Source organism: Parambassis ranga, chromosome 24 (genome assembly GCF_900634625.1).
Source record: "Parambassis ranga chromosome 24, fParRan2.1, whole genome shotgun sequence".
In the NCBI taxonomy this organism is placed as follows: Eukaryota; Metazoa; Chordata; class Actinopteri; family Ambassidae; genus Parambassis; species Parambassis ranga.
The window spans coordinates 6,702,065-6,718,205 of record NC_041043.1 but is presented as its reverse complement, the minus strand read 5'-3'; the positions used below and the strand labels follow the sequence as shown (position 1 = coordinate 6,718,205).

General features: G+C 43.3%; 1 protein-coding gene across 1 annotated transcript; it reads left to right on the top strand.

Annotated features, from left to right (window-relative positions):
• Positions 1-6,465: 6,465 nt before the first annotated feature.
• dll4 (delta-like 4 (Drosophila)) lies at positions 6,466-14,735 on the top strand. Its single transcript, XM_028397854.1, has 11 exons — positions 6,466-6,890; positions 7,041-7,301; positions 7,673-7,730; positions 8,366-8,632; positions 10,317-10,377; positions 11,398-11,528; positions 11,757-11,926; positions 12,031-12,250; positions 12,696-13,410; positions 13,657-13,765; positions 14,258-14,735. The coding sequence occupies exons 1-11, from the start codon at positions 6,837-6,839 to the stop codon at positions 14,261-14,263; spliced, it is 2,052 nt and encodes a 683-aa protein (XP_028253655.1). The 5' UTR covers positions 6,466-6,836; the 3' UTR covers positions 14,264-14,735.
• Positions 14,736-16,141: the final 1,406 nt, after the last annotated feature.

The window sequence follows — 16,141 nt, the reverse complement described above, 5'->3', positions numbered from 1 at the left end:
TGTATCGCTGACATTTGTTTTGCTTTACATATTATGCAGAAAGACGTCTCCTCCTGTGGCTGCATCTGATTAATCCATTATTTGGTTAAGTCTCTACCCAGCCAGCCCACTCCCTTCAGTCTCCCCTCTGTGTTTTCTACCGGCTAACGGTGGGCCAGCTTGATGCTGCTGCTGGGAGACTATTGGGATTAATGCTGCCGACTGACACTAATCTCATTGTGGTTAAGGCTTTGGAGGACCGTGTGTACACCCACTTCACTCTCACTACCAAACACTCGCATTTGTGGCACCAATCCGCTGGGACGTTCGTGCCCAAGGAGGGGATTTATGTAGTGGATTCTCCGCTCACTGCTCATCTCATGGTTTGATTTGTGTTTTAAATGACTGACATATGAGTTAGAAAGATACCAATAAACAAGTGTGTCAAATCACACACAATTTTTTTATAATAAACATCTAGTTACTGTTTTTAACCTGCATCAGTGTTATTTCACTGCAGAATTCTGAACTAAATTCTGATCTTGATATTGGACTACATCCAGATAAATTTTGAGTGGAGTCCTTCCACTCATCTGAATGAATAATGAAGGCTCTCTTTGTGGTGAATGATGTCCTCTGCTTTTATCAACTTCAGGAGCGGCTGTCACTATATTTAGCCTATATATAGCCTGTGTTTCCATGGCTACAACAGTTAACGTGTGGTGAAAGCAGCAAACCTATACAATCTACATACTCTAATATCATGCCACAGCCTGTGTGTGTGTCTGTCCACCCGGGCCTTATGTTACAGAACATTTCCACATAAATATATTTCACAAAAAAAAAAAAAAAAAAAAAAAAAAAAACACTGTTTTTCTATATTTATATCCTTCGGCTCACCTTTCCCACATTGTCCTTCAAATGATCTAAACCTTTGTACCCCCATTTGCACCAACCCCCTCTCTCTCTCTGATCAACATGTTCTCAGAAAAGGTGAGCTTTGAGGTCGATGTCGACATTTTCCCTGTAGTTTGCAACACAGCTAAACACAGCCCAGTTGCTTCATGTTGCCAGTGTTCTTGTCAAAAGGCCAGGTCAGTGCAGGTATAGTGCTGTTTGTAGTAAACACCAAAAAGTCAGAGAAAGGAAAAGAAAGTTCCAAAACAGAGCTGTGCTGTAAGGGGCATTATGCTTCTATGAACTCCACATGCCAGTAACAAAATGATCCACTTGTTCCTTGTTGTATATTTAAGCAGTAGAAAATGTTTAGGCATATCCAAAACAAAGGCTTTTAATCTTTGCATATACTTTCATCAAAAAAAATAGCGCAACAGATTTTAACTGCTTGACCTCTGCAGGTCATTTCCTTCACCTGAAGAAAATGAGAAATCCAGAGAGGCTCAAATCTTATTTCTTTTTCTTTTTTTAGGTAGGTCACCAGTGATTTCCTTAAAAGGAGCTCTTCCAGGTGTGGCTCAGAGGGACCCAGTGTACAGCTGGGAACTGAAGCTGTGCCTCTGAAGGGCAGGTCGTAAATCTGAGTTCCTCCTCTGGTCTTACTGCCGACGTCACTGTCAATCTGCTACAACATATTGGCCTCCTTTCACTTAAATCAAAATTTATATTACATTTACGATAAAGCGCAGCTGGACTTCAAACATATGAGCTGCACTGAGGACAGCAAATATAGCCGGGGCCTCCTGATGATCAATATAACAGCTGCACCATCAGCCGGCTTTACAAGATCAGAATATGACCGAGCGTGTACATGTGTGTAGAAGGCTGTATAACACCAACTCCGCCTGCTGTCATGAAGCCATAATGTGAAGTCTAAATGTATTTCACCTGACGCACTCGTGGGTCTTTTCTGTAACAAGTCCGATTTGCAGTGAAGACATGTAAAACTGTCAAGACTTTAAGTGACTGCACATGTTCTCTTCAATCTGCTCCTCACTGTCTGCAGCCTACAACTGTAAAACCCAGCATTTTATGTCTACATCTAAAACAGTAACATTCTGTATTTTAAAGAGGAGTATTAAAAAATATAATGTGGTTTAATTTTCCATTGTAAAAATAAAATCTGTTGTGTCCTTAATACTGAGAGAAAGACTTAGAGCTTCAGCAGAAAGATTACGTCATATTTCATCTTCATCTTGCCCAACACTGTACTGACAAATCTGCATAATGTTTACCAGATTCTTTCTAAACTCACAAACTTAGACACTATGTTCATGAAACATTAGCTCACATTCATGCTGTTCTGCCTTCTGCTTTTGCCATTAAATGAAGCCAGCATAATGATGCTTTCAAAGACCATGTCAGCATTGCATCTTATGGAACATACCATAGCATCCACAGCAGTGGATTTAGTGTTACCACTATTTCTGACTTAGAGGTAGAACAAAACATGCCATGTTTCACCTTCCTTTCATCATCATGAGGCACATTAACCCCACACTGTGTGAACAGAGCCTACCCCAGCTATCTACCTGTGAGACACGGGGAACACCCTGGAAAGGTCACCAGTCCATCACAGGACACACTTACACCTAAGGGCAATTTAGAGTCACCAATTAACCCAACAAGCATGTCTTCAGAATGTGGGAGGAAGCCGGAGCACCCAGAGAAAACCCACGCAGGCACAGGGAGAACGTGAACCTGGACCAGGAACCTTCTTGATGCGAGTGCTGCCCCCAATATAGGTATATGCCTATGAAATTAGGTCTTGTTACCATGGTAGGCAAGAGTCCTAGTAAGGGTTAGGGTGAAAGTTTCTGTTTTGAGCCATGATATTTCCCTATAATAACTACTATTGGCAATATAAAATTGTTTTTTTTTTTTAAAAGTCGCTTAACAATTGTTCAGTACCTAAATGACCACATATGGCTTTTTTGGAAAACAGTGTTGTACATGTAAAAAAATGAGTTTGTGTTCACACATACAGAAGGTTTTACTCCTTCCGATGAAAAAGCAGACATGTGACAGAAGGAGAGGCTGACGTCATGGCGGCATTCTTGCTTCATTTTTAATATGGCATTCTTCACATTCCACTGACAACAATAGATATTCTCCTGTCCGCTCTCTGACCAATCAACCTGTTTACACTTCCTTGTCAGATCACAGTTTATTCATAATAACTGGCCAGAATGGTGAGAACAGGAACTGCGGCTTTCTCCACAGTGTCCCTCGAATCCACAAACAACTGGAAAGGCATCCGATCCGACCAGCACATACAACAATCTGAAGTGCAGCAGCAAACCCACGGCTTTTCTCACTGAAGAGCACGAGGGACGCCAGGGGAAGCAGAGGAGACAGGAGCTTACAGTGAGCGCTTTCTTCAACTTCCACGACACCCACATACAAGCTCGTAGTCGCAAACACATGCACACATCAAAGCTGTCGGATGAAGGCATCGAGCATGAACCAGAGTCTGGTCAGTCAGACCCTGCTGCGTTGCTGGAAAGCAAAAAGCTTTGATGCAACATCTTAATACATGCAGGGTCCCAGCTTGTGGTTTAGAGAACGGGTCCAAATAGCTCCGGTATGAGCCACACCAAAGCAGTTGGTTTGTTGCAGGCTCCAGTTGCTGCCTGGCATTGCATAAGAGTGTAAGAATACAATGCTTTTTCAGCGAGGCATGTTAAAAATAAAACCACAGAAAGCATTTGTTGACAGCAGCTTAACTCAGCCTCAGCTCCTCTGCTGGAAATGTTTGTGACTGCAGTTATCATGCGACGTGTTTGAATTTTATAAAATGTGCTTTACACTTTCAGCACTACTGTTTAAACAAACTTTCTCTATTTGACAAAATATATAGGAGTAAACAGGCCTAAATCAATATGCATGTGTGTGTTTCTGTGTGTGTGTGTGTGTGTGGAGCACTACCCCTACAATAAAAGCTAGGTCCATCTGACAGCAGCACTGTGATAAGGTATAGCTGCCGAGCTTTGTGGAAAACAACATACGGCCCAAATATCATTCACTTTTCTTCGTAGTGATGACAGTTTGTTTTATCAGCTGTGCCCACCTGTTAAACCTACTATAAAGTGCAATTGCCTTTACTTTTTATGGCTGTTTGATGCGAGCTGGACTGGTGACATATGGCTATAAAAAGAGATAAGACGGGTAATATTCACCATTAGAAGTCATTATTGGCAGGATATTTGATGCAGTAATAAAGGCAAACCTGGAACTGCAACTTAAATCATCCACACAGTTCCAACAAAGCACGCAAACAGTGAAAAGATATTGTGTTCGATCCAAAATGTCACCTCATTAAATAACAAAGAATCATCAGCACTGCTATGTCAACATTAACAGCATCAGGGCATATAGACAGAGAGAGGAGCTGCACAGCACACAACTCGACAAGCCAATGCCATTGTGTCCCTGTGGGCCCATTGGAGACACAACAGGTGTGTCAATATGACAAGCATTCAACCAATCCACCATGTATGCCTCATATAAACACTGAATAAATATAGAAGCTCTCCATTTTCACTCTCAGCAGCACACAGCTCCCATACGAGAACAACAGATGAAGTGCAGACATGTTGAGATCACACAGAGTTCAAGGAAGAATCCATTTTTACACCAGCTTCATAACAGGAGGAGGAAAAGCAGCATGTCTTCTTTAAACTCGGATTTTTTGTTTGAGACCACAAAGTCTCAAAACAGCAGTTTAAGCACAAATGGGTAGATTGACATGTTTAAGTTGGAGTTCATTTATAAACAGCAGGTGTTCATATCATTACATTGTTCATTTTAAGTGAAGAAAATAGACATCACACTTCATGTGTTCAACACTACTGACAGTTATATAGCAATGCCTTCAGTGACCTGATTATTTAACAGAAGCCTGCTGCATTGGTTTTGTGATGTTCCCACTTATTACACCATTGCTGCAGTTCCTTTTTCAGAAATGCACCACTGAAGCTAGACAGAATTTAGACAAACAGACAGGTTGGAGGAAATTGGCTTGTCCCCTCCGTGAACAGACGATAGAAAATGGTGCGTCGGGCTGCCAGTCTCCTACCAGATGGTAAATGAGAGAGACACGAGTGATCGAATAACAAATACAACCAATCAGATGATCAAAAACAACCAGAGGGGAAGACATTGAGAAAATGTGTCTACTGGCCAATACAGTTTCCAAACCACAGCATATAGAAGGTCTAGATTTGCATTCTCTTTTGAAAATACATTTATATGTCAAATAAATTAGTTAATTAATTAATTTGGGTCTATATTTTTATTTTTCTTGTTATAATGTTTTATTATTATTATTTTGAAAAATGATCGGTGTCACGTGGGTATTTAAGGAGGAAGACCGTATCCACTGATTAACTAAATGAAATTTTTTATTTCAATCCTGGAAACCTCTGCACGTCATTCCAATTAAATGTTAAAGGCCACGAGCAGATAAACCAGTTTTATGGACGCAGGTGATAGCGCGCGTGAGTGTTTGTGAAACACACACACACACACGTAGAGAGAGAGAGAGAGAGAGAGCTCATTTGCATACAGCTGAATAGTTGTGTCTCCCGTCCCGCACATTACACCCGCATGAGGGCGAGAGAGGGACACGCGCCGCAACAATAGGAGGCACGCTGCCATTAACCGTAAAATGCATGGGTGGGCATGAAGGGGCACACGCCACCGACAAGATGAAACACTCCCAAAATAACACGAGAGAATAAAACGCACGCTTCCACCCGCTGTAGGCCTGTGAGCCCGTGCGTAAAAGTAAATGTGTTCCGGGCAGCCCGTGTTTATGTTTACTGCTGATGAGCGGAATTAAAGTTAAATTACATTTGTGGGTTAATTCTGGTTGTTGCAGCATTAAGGTATCTGCGCTGGCGCGTTTTGGGGAGCATTTGGTTTTGGTTAAGCGCATTAAATCTAAGCATAAAGAAAGTGAAATTCAGCATCAACAGCTTAAAACAACTGAAAATATTTTTTTTTTTCCTTTAATCGCATTTCTGCTTTCATTGTTTGTGATGCATCCCGAGGGAGACGCACATATGACCCCACAGTGGAGGGTGATAGTGTGCGCGGCTCCAACGTCATAGTAAGGGCTAATTAGGCGTGCAATTGAGTGGAACCAAGGGCAAAAATGGTGCATGAAGAAAGACAGTAATTGAATTTCTGCTTTTTTTCCTCTCGAAGTTTCTCCTCTCCTGCATTTTCATTTCTCACTGTGTGTGATGTGTAAATGTTCATCCAGCGCATTGTGTGCTAAAAATAAGTCAACAGATGTTGGGGCTTGTTAATAATCGCCCAGTATCCATGGTGGTCAGTCACCACAGTGCCAGTGGGTATTAAAATCTGGATAATTGTTGTTGGGGTGGAAGGAAAGGGGGGGGTTGAATATGTAAAGTGGGCGGTGTCAGCTGGGTGACTGACAGTTTATGTAATGAGGAGCGCAGTACAAGTCTATATATCTGGGAGGAGACACACTACGGTTCATTCACTAGTAATAAGACGAGTGATGAACATCCGTGGCGCACTGACGCACCGAGTTCAGCACCAAAACAAGCTCTGAGCCGCGCACACGCAGCGGAGTGACCATTGTGGAGTACAGTACCATGCGAGGAGAGGACGCCTGCTGACAGAAAGACGTGTGGATATTGGTCTTCCTTCACCTTTGGATAACTTGGAGATTGGAAACGCTTCTTCCTCTTGGACGCTTTTGACGCACAGCAACAAGGAGCTACAGAGAACTCCCGCGGAGTGGAGGATTTATACGTGTTTTAGAGATTTATTCCCATTTGTTTACCTCTGTGTAAATACTTCGGAATAAGAAGGTTTAGCTGCTTTATTGGCTGGTGACGCGGCTGCCTTGGAGAAAGAGAAGGATGGCAGCCTGGTTCACCTTTACCATCGCATTCAGCACCACGTTAATATCACAGGTATGAAGGAGGATTTACATCTCCCCGGTGGTCCCTGAGACCTCGGCCAAAACAGATGGAGAGAGCCGGTTGTTTTATGTCCCCCCGCTACAAAATAAGCTTTGTGTAAGCGCACGGCGTTTTCTTAAATAATATTTCTCTGTCTTTTAGGTGTTTGGATCCGGAGTTTTTGAGCTTGATCTGCACGAATTTAAAAATCATAAAGGTTTGCTTGCAAACGGAAACGCATGCAAACCCAACTGCAGGACTTATTTTAAAATTTGCTTGAAGAACTATCAGGCTGTGGTCTCGCCAGGTGACTGCATCTTTGGAAGTACAATGACACCGGTGCTGGGGACAAACTCTTTCAGCGCCAAGGACAGTGGCACTTTACCCAGGCCGATTCAAATACCCTTCAACTTTGGATGGCCGGTAAGGGCGTGGAACAGCACATCCACTTTATTTGTTTTTATCACAGCGACCGCTATTATGTTGTTTGCAGGGAGCTGCTATGCATTTTGGGAGCGCACCGGTTATTGGTCAGCTCATCTAATCCATATCATTAGGTAATACTCTGCGGACAAACAGATTGGGCTGCTGCGACGTCGTTCATTCAAAATCCAAACGGCCATGCAGTCTTTACACATTTTTCTTTCATGCACACTAAAGTGTAACTAAAATCCATCCAATCAAATATTTAGCAGCTCTTAAAAAGCAACAAATAAACATTAAGATGTGCTTCTAATTCAGAACGGTTTTAAATATAAAGTGATATTTATGAACTGCATGTGTTTTCTCCTCAGGGGTCATTTTCATTAATAATTGAAGCCTGGCATTCACCTTATGGAAATCTACCTGTAGGTAAGTGCAACATTTGTTACCACAGGAGGGAGCTCTGTCTGTACATTTAACATATGAGACTCCACAGGCTGTTTTTTTTCTCAAAATCAGCATTTAAATGCACTTTAATCAATGCTCTCCACCTCATGTTAATTGTTCATACTTTCAGACAATTTTCACGCCTATTCATTGCTTTGTTATGAACTTCTGAACACCTTTTTCATTCTTATACCCAATACAATTGAACTTCCTCTAGTTTATTTTTGGCGTGGGAAAGAGCTGTGGGCTTTGGTGAGAATACGCAGTGCCTGCCAAAAACCCCTGACTACATCTTCCTGTATTTTACACCTTACTCTGTTCCGCCCTTTGGAAGAGGGGACTGGGCCTGGGAATGTTTTTGCTGACGGAAAGAAAGAGGAAATTTCAACCTGAGTTTATCTTTCATCTAAGCTGTATGGGATTTGATAAGGGATGCAGCTTGGTGCTGGGCAGATTATTAAAGCGAAAGTGGATGACTTTTGAACCCGCAAGCCATTTATGATGCAGGGCCTGACATAAAAAATCCTAATCAACCAAGAGCATTTGAGCAGGTTTTCACATTAGACAGCCTTCATTAATTCTAACTTCCTCCTCCTCTTTTATTTTTCTCCTTTCAGACACCAACAACCAAGACTTTCTGATTAGCTTCTTCGCCATTCAGAGGCAGCTGGGTGTAGGAACAGACTGGTCTCAGGATACACAGGCCGGAAAGCCAGAAACAGAGCTGAGATATTCTTACCGGTTCATTTGCAACGAAAGCTACTACGGAGAAAGCTGTTCTAAAAAATGCACGCCCAGGGACGACAGATTTGGCCACTACACCTGCACCAGAGACGGGCAGCTATCCTGTCTGCCTGGATGGAAGGGGAAATACTGCGAAGAACGTAAGCTGGCTCACTTTTTGATGTTGGCTCTAACTTGTGTTTTTGCTCTGAGCTTGTGGGCTGTGATGTTTTGGAATGTGAGGTCATGCAGATATTTACAAATGACTAGTAGATAGTGAAATCTGATTAGGCTAATTATGATAAGTCCTTACCTTAAACAAGTTGTTAGTCCTCGGAGGCACTGATAAGCCTGACTCCACTTTGACCTCCATTATCCTGGCTTGATCCTGAACAGAGAGAGAGAGGACAGATATCAGCGTGCAACACGTGTAACTCTGAGGTCATCATCATTAAGGCTGCAGGATGTTGCGAAGACATGACCTAATGACATCTGTCATGTCTGACAGGCGATTTTGATGTAGAGTTTCAACTTGCCTCCTATAACTTGTAATCATATGATTCTGGTGTGTAATTTGTGTGTGGGTTTGCGAACACTAATTGAATATGGGTTTGGGGACAGACGGCTTAGCATGACAACAGGCACATTATACTTGTGCAAACCCACTTGGCCCCAGTCACAGACCAACACTCCCATGATTTGGAAAGCTCTGAATGGCCTATATACGAGGAGGGCCGGTGCCATTTGGCTCCACAAAACCAAGGGCCCCTTTCACCGAAAACAAATTAATCAAAGAGTAGATTGGAAGGAGGCACCGTGAGAGTAATAGTTACCATGTGCTGGATATGTGACCACATGGGTGACAGCGGATCTGTCATCCATGTCGCTTGGTGGTGAAAGAGAAATTGGCATGTGCTATTTTGACTGTGCCGCCAAATTCTAACCAGATGGGCTCACGTGTTACAATTACAGACACATCCATCGCCAGTGACTACAGAAAATATACATGAGGAAGATAGATTGATCATCTTTCAGACGCCATAATTTCTCCCTTCTCTCACACAGACGTAAATTTAAACAAGCCTGAGCCCAGTATGCATTTAAGGAGGCGGTGAGAACTTAAATGAATGCTAATTAACACATGGCTAATTAACGCAAGGTGACATGATTAGCTTCTTTAGCTCGTCATACACAGGTGAGCGTTTACCTGGTGTTTCATAAAACCATACTCTTGTTCCGTACCGCGCGTGCCCGGTAACCTAATCCGCCAAGCGCGCGGGGTGGGTGGGTGAGTGAGTGCGCGCGCGGGCATTGATAGGAGGAGACCGAGCGGCTGCACGCGCCAAGGTTAATCGCGGCATTATTATCCGCCACGCGCCACCGATGTTTAGTCCCCTCCATTGTTGGGCGCGCGGTAGTAGCAGCTGCAAATATGGTTCTGGCAGACCACAAACAACAATAGTGACAGCTGTCTGCTATTGAGAGCGAGCATCTGTTCTGGACTAAACCGGCCGCTTACTGTCAGTCGCCTGATATGTGGTCCCTGCGAATCAGTGTCATGCAAGACCGGTACACTTAAAGCAGGACAAACACAGTGTCAGGCCGGGCCAGCTGGGGGTGTGGCAGACAGGTTTAGATCAAATGAAGGTTTCTGAGGAAAGCCGAGGCAGCCTGAGCCTCAGGCACTCCCAACATGCTGGCTATTTCCAGAAAACAAGACCTCTGCAGCCTTGGTTGTTGTTATGGAGTGTTTACTTGTGGTTTATTTTTAACAGTTTGTTGAAGTGGGACACGAACAAAAAGAGCAGCAGGTTTAATGTGTGTTCTTTCTTCTTCTTCCTGTAGCTATCTGTCTGGAGGGCTGCAGTGAGAGGAATGGAAACTGCTCCAAACCTGGCGAGTGTGTGTGAGTATTATTAATAATTATGAAGTGTTGAAATATGTGTTGGCTGTTGTGTAAGAAGGAACACATATGGGAGCAGTGTTACTTTCCACGTGGAGAGTCTCGGTCGTGTTTCACTGAAATATCTGAGAAGTTTCAGCAGAACATCAGTCTGTGCCCTCAGTCCTGCACTGCTGAACCTTCTGCTTCCCATGTTCCCTTCTTGTCACTACCCTGCCTCAATCTATCACTCACACACACACACACACACACACACACACACACACACACACACACACACACACTGTGAGAAAGTCCTTCTGAATTACATTTTGCCCTCTTTTTAGACACAAATCCATCATTCCCACCACTAAAACTGACCCGATTTGAGATTAAAACCTTTACATACCCAGCACAGTACAGCTGGTCCCATATGTCTGATCACTTATTAAAAAAAAAAATACTTTTATGTGTGACCAGAATAGAAAGAACTTAAGTGCATCTTAAGTTCTTTCTATTCTGGTCACACATAAAAGTATTTTACATCAGATTTGGGCCACTGTAAAAAAATATGATGTTACTTTTTCTCTCAGAAGCATGAGAAAGTATTTTTATCATGATGATAAAGTGAAAAAGTCTCAGTCATCATCATTATTATTATTATTATTATTAATAACATCTATGTTTTGGTTGCCAGTATTTTGTGTAGTCAACCTGAGATGATTTAAACCCTGGAACACCTTTACTACTTCACAGTGTTTGTAATGTAGGCAGTGCTTATAACATTCCACACAAGATCAGTACAAAAAGAACATTCATTGATTAAGTTATGATAAATAACATATAATGGTGTAAAAAAACATCATTAATGTTTGAGTGATCTAACATCAGTGATTTCCTAAAGTAAAGCCTGTTAATCCATAACGGGCTGTAAAGCATAGCTGTCTGCTCTGATCAAAGGGGGATGATTGATAGAACTGAATGATAACTTGTGTTATTACAATATGAGTGACTAATACAAGATTGTAATTTGTTGTCTTTCAGATGCAGAGAAGGCTGGCAGGGAATATTCTGTGATGAGTGTAAGAAGTACCCGGCCTGTAAGCACGGTACCTGCCAGCTGCCGTGGCAGTGCAACTGCCAGGAGGGCTGGGGAGGCCTATTATGTGACCAAGGTACACCAGACAACTTGGACCACTGCTGCTGTTCCCTTTTTAAAAAGATGCTCTCACATTACTTGCGTACTGTTTTCATTTAAATTAAGTTGAAAGCATTAGTAAATTAGGTTTCCTCTGAAGTGTTCTGTTCTTAGTGTATAAACATCTGGGGGTAGATGGCTTTTTTATTTTTTTTGTTCTTCCTGCAGGCAGCCTGTAAACAAACTCTTCTCTTCTCTTCCTCAGACCTAAACTTCTGCACCCATCACCATCCCTGTGTGAACGGCGCCACCTGTATGAACACAGGCCAGGGAAGCTACACATGCACTTGCCTGCCAGGTTTCACAGGGGTCAACTGCGAGCTGGAAATGCAGGAGTGTGACAGCAACCCCTGCAGGAATGGAGGGTTATGCACAGTGAGTTGGATACAGGATGGCACTTGATGATCACATGCTTCCTTTTTTGATTTGCTGACTCATCTCTGTTTTCTGTGTGTGTGTGTGTGTTTTTTTTTTCCCAGAACCTGGAGAGCGGCTATCTGTGCACGTGCCCCAAAGATTTTGAGGGCTCCCACTGTGAGCACAGCCTGCTGACATGCGCCGACTCCCCCTGCTTTCACAGTGGCAAATGCTGGGAGAAGGACAATGGCCGCAGCTATGTGTGTGAGTGTCCCCGCGGCTACACCGGACTCAACTGTGAGAAGAGAGTGGACAAGTGCACGTCGCTTCCCTGCGCTAATGGTACAGTCTTCCTCTCCTCTTTGCTCCCCCCTTTCTGAACTTCCCCTCGCTCTTTCTCCCCCCTTCACATTCCTGCAACTGGAAGCCCTGTGGAACAACAGGAATTGGTGGGAACTTGGTGTCTATTGTCCTCCATATAAACACTCGGCAGCTCAGAGCAGCAGCTTGTAAATGTCACCACAGCTTGCTGCGGTTGTTGATGAAAGGGGACAAATATCCAACGCAGTTCAATTTCTGTCTTCTTGTAAACACAGAGATCTCTGGGATTGTTCTGCCTGAGGAGAACAATGCTCTGTGCTGTGGTCACACTGTGGATTTGATGGAGATGTGTGAACTCAGGGGGGCCTCGTGGGAGGGCTTTTGGAGATCATGTTCTTTCTGATTTTAAAATGATGTTTATTTCATGATGTGAATTTGCTGATGCTGACTGCACTCCTCTTCGTAGGTGGTCTGTGTCTGATCCACGGCGGCATGCGTGTGTGCAGCTGCCGCGCAGGATTTACCGGCCAGCGCTGCGAAATCAACATCAATGAATGTGCGGGGAACCCCTGCCTTAACGGAGGCACCTGCCAAGACAGAATCAACGACTACACCTGCACCTGTCCGGCAGGCTACGGCGGACGCAACTGCGACAGAATCCTGGATGAGTGTTCTCTTCGGCCCTGCCTCAACGGGGGTCTATGCACTGGAGGCGGCGGCCCAGGCAAACCTCCAGCGACCTGCATCTGCCTTCCTGGCTTCACTGGGCCTCGGTGCGATACCTTCCCACCTTCTGGAGAGGAAGGCTTCCAGTGGGCGGCCGTTTCTCTGGCTGTGGGTCTGGTGGCGCTGCTTGTACTGTTATGTATGGTCGGCCTGGCTTTGAGGCACATCCACAGGCAGGCCCAAAGGCAGAGACAAGAAACAGAGACTATGAACAACTTGTCCAACTTTCAGAAGGACAACCTGATCCCAGCGTCCCAGCTGAAAAACACCAACCAGAAAATCAGCCTGGAGGTAGACTGTGATTCAGAGAAATCAAATTTTATCCTTAAAAACTATCACTTGGACTCTTACAACTCAAAATCAAAGGAGTTCAAAGATGAAAAGTCGCAAGAGGATAAAAGTCTTATTTACGACAAGTGTTTAGAAGATAAACTTCCCTTGAGTAGAATGTACAGGTAAGAAGAGTCACCCTGTATGTCAACATGCCTTCACTGTTACACACTTTTCTTTGCCATTCATAATAATCAAACAGAAGTGTATATGAAACCTGCTAAAGAAAGCTCTCACTCACAGTTTATATACATTCTCCAACCTGCCCCGTCCTCTTTGATGCATGTGTAAACCCACCCCCACCCCCCTGCATATCTCTGCCATGTGCTTCTACTTTATGTTTTAACACAAAGTGTGATTTGTGTTTGCAGTGAAAAGCCAGAGTGTAGGATATCTACGATATGTTCCTCAAGAGACTCCATGTACCAGTCGGTATTTGTTATAGCGGAGGAGAGGAGGGAGTGCGTCATAGCAACAGAGGTAAGCCAGAAAAAAAAATCTCACGTCTTCATCAGGACTTCCTCTGAGCCTTCATTTGAAATGCATTATGTCGTCCCCGAGTGCTCCATCCCTCACTAGTGCACCAACAATTTTTGACAGGGGATGGTGCTATTCGTAGACAGATTGTAGTCTGGTGTTTGAAGCTAGGCAGGAAGAAAGCCCAATCATATGCATTATTGGTTTCTGTAAATTATGCCGGCCGTTCTTTATCTTGGCCATATGAGTCCGAAGTTATAATGATCCCTCACACATGTTTGGCTCTACTTGGTCTCAGAGGTGCTATGTTTTACTGCTGTGGCATGTAGTGGAATTTTTAAGACGTTTATTTCCAAGCTAAATATAATGGAAGCATTTGAGTTCATGGAGCACTTGGAAACATTTTTTTAAACATTTATTATGTTGTTGTTTATTTACATTGTTCAAGTAACCAGTTTTATATTTTAACGCATTTTTTCCTGTTTTTTCAAACAGGTATAAACTGTGAGGGGTCAGAAGGCAAGGGAACGAGGATAAAGACACAATCGAGGCAGAATGTAATATTCTGGATTGTTTACACATGCTGAGAAGAGACTTGGAGATTGTTTTAGATGTTCACTGCTGCTCTAAAACACTTGAGAACTGGGAAGGGCAGAAAACTCTGCTCCTCAAAAAAAAAACTGAGAAACTTTATGCCGACTGAGTGTTTGTATGCAAAACATGTACAGTGAAGGACCTCTCAGTTGTGACAACGGTTAAACAGACTGGTGTGAAGACTCACAGAGCATCGGTGAAATACTTATTTATAATCTCAGCCATCCTGGACAGTAACAAAAAAACGAGGCGAAGGTGGATCATTGCCCCTTGTATCTGACCCGGCCTTGTGTGATAATCATGGTGACTGTGACAGCCAACCAATCAGTTAAAAAAAAAAAAAGGTGCCTAAGATTCGACCGTCCAAATCCCCTCACCCGACTCACACACACTCACTCCTGCCAGTTTCGCCTGCTATGCAAGACTCAGGGTCGAGATGAGTGAACTCACCCACTGTTACAATCCAACCTCACCACCACTGGGAGTTATGAATGTCTGAAATTAATCTTCGACTGTCAATCACATGAAAATAGCTGGTTGGACTTGTCAATGCAAGGGTGAAGATTGTATGCAGCCCAAAATTCACTAGAAGCCTTAAAAAAAAGAGGGGGTTTGAATGGTAAATTTGTGCCCTTGTCAGTTCTTGGATCATTTGCACTACAGGAGGGGGAAAAAACAACAGTGGTTAAAAAAAAAAACACTTTTTAATCAGCAGGGATTTGAAGAGAAAACCACAGGAGCGCAATAGTCATTGCAGTGCCAGCAAGATCCAAGAAAAGGTCAAATAAGTGCGCATAGAAAAGTGTTGTTTTTTATGCAACTGAGGAAAACAGACTCAAAACAAGGAGAAAAGACTGTCACACCACTGCCTGCCTATAATAAATTTCAAAAGTACAGAACCAATAATGTAATTTTTTTAAATGATTATTTCCAGAGTTTAATTTAAATATGACACACGGCTCTTTATATGTTTTATAATATTATTTTGTATATAATGCATATTTATAAGGACCAAACTTCTGAAGAATAAAACTTCCTTGAAAACTGTTTGTCACTAAATACAGAAGAAAATTATTTTTGAGGTGTTTTTAAAATAATGACTACAAATGATGATCAAATGTGTCTTGTATTTATTTTTTTATTTATTTATAAATTCACGAAGGAAATGAATACACAGCAAAACTAATGATTCAGCTCCCTTAACTGTAGCATCACTACCTCGAGTAATTCCTGGAAACACTGTCAGTTCCAAACCCTGCTCAACCCCCCCCCCCCCCTTCTCTCTCCGACCCTAAATTGGCTTGAAATTCAAATCCGTTTCCACGGATACCACCCCCTCAAGCTGGAAATGGTGAAACAAAGCCAGGCGTAGGGCAAAGAGGAACGCCCCCCCTCCCACCACAACATACACACCACCCCTTATAATGCTCACACACACTCATGCGTGCGCACACACACAGACAATCAGCGCACAGAGTGAGTCTGTAGTGCCATAAAAACAGCAGCATATGCCAGGCCTCTCGCCCCGTGTGCATGACCCACAGAGTGCACAGACCTCCACCCATAAAAAAATACACTCAGGCTCTCGCAGGCTTCCCAACCGCCTGCCTGCCTGCCTTCCCCCTTCAGGGTTAAAGCTATATTTCAATGCTCGGTTCTTTACCACCCACTCCTGCAGACAAAAGCTGGAGAGAGGACCTGGCATGGCGAGAGGAGTGTGAAACCAGATGGGAGTCAGCAGATCTCCTCAGAATACACATAAATAAAAAGATCTCTATTATGGAA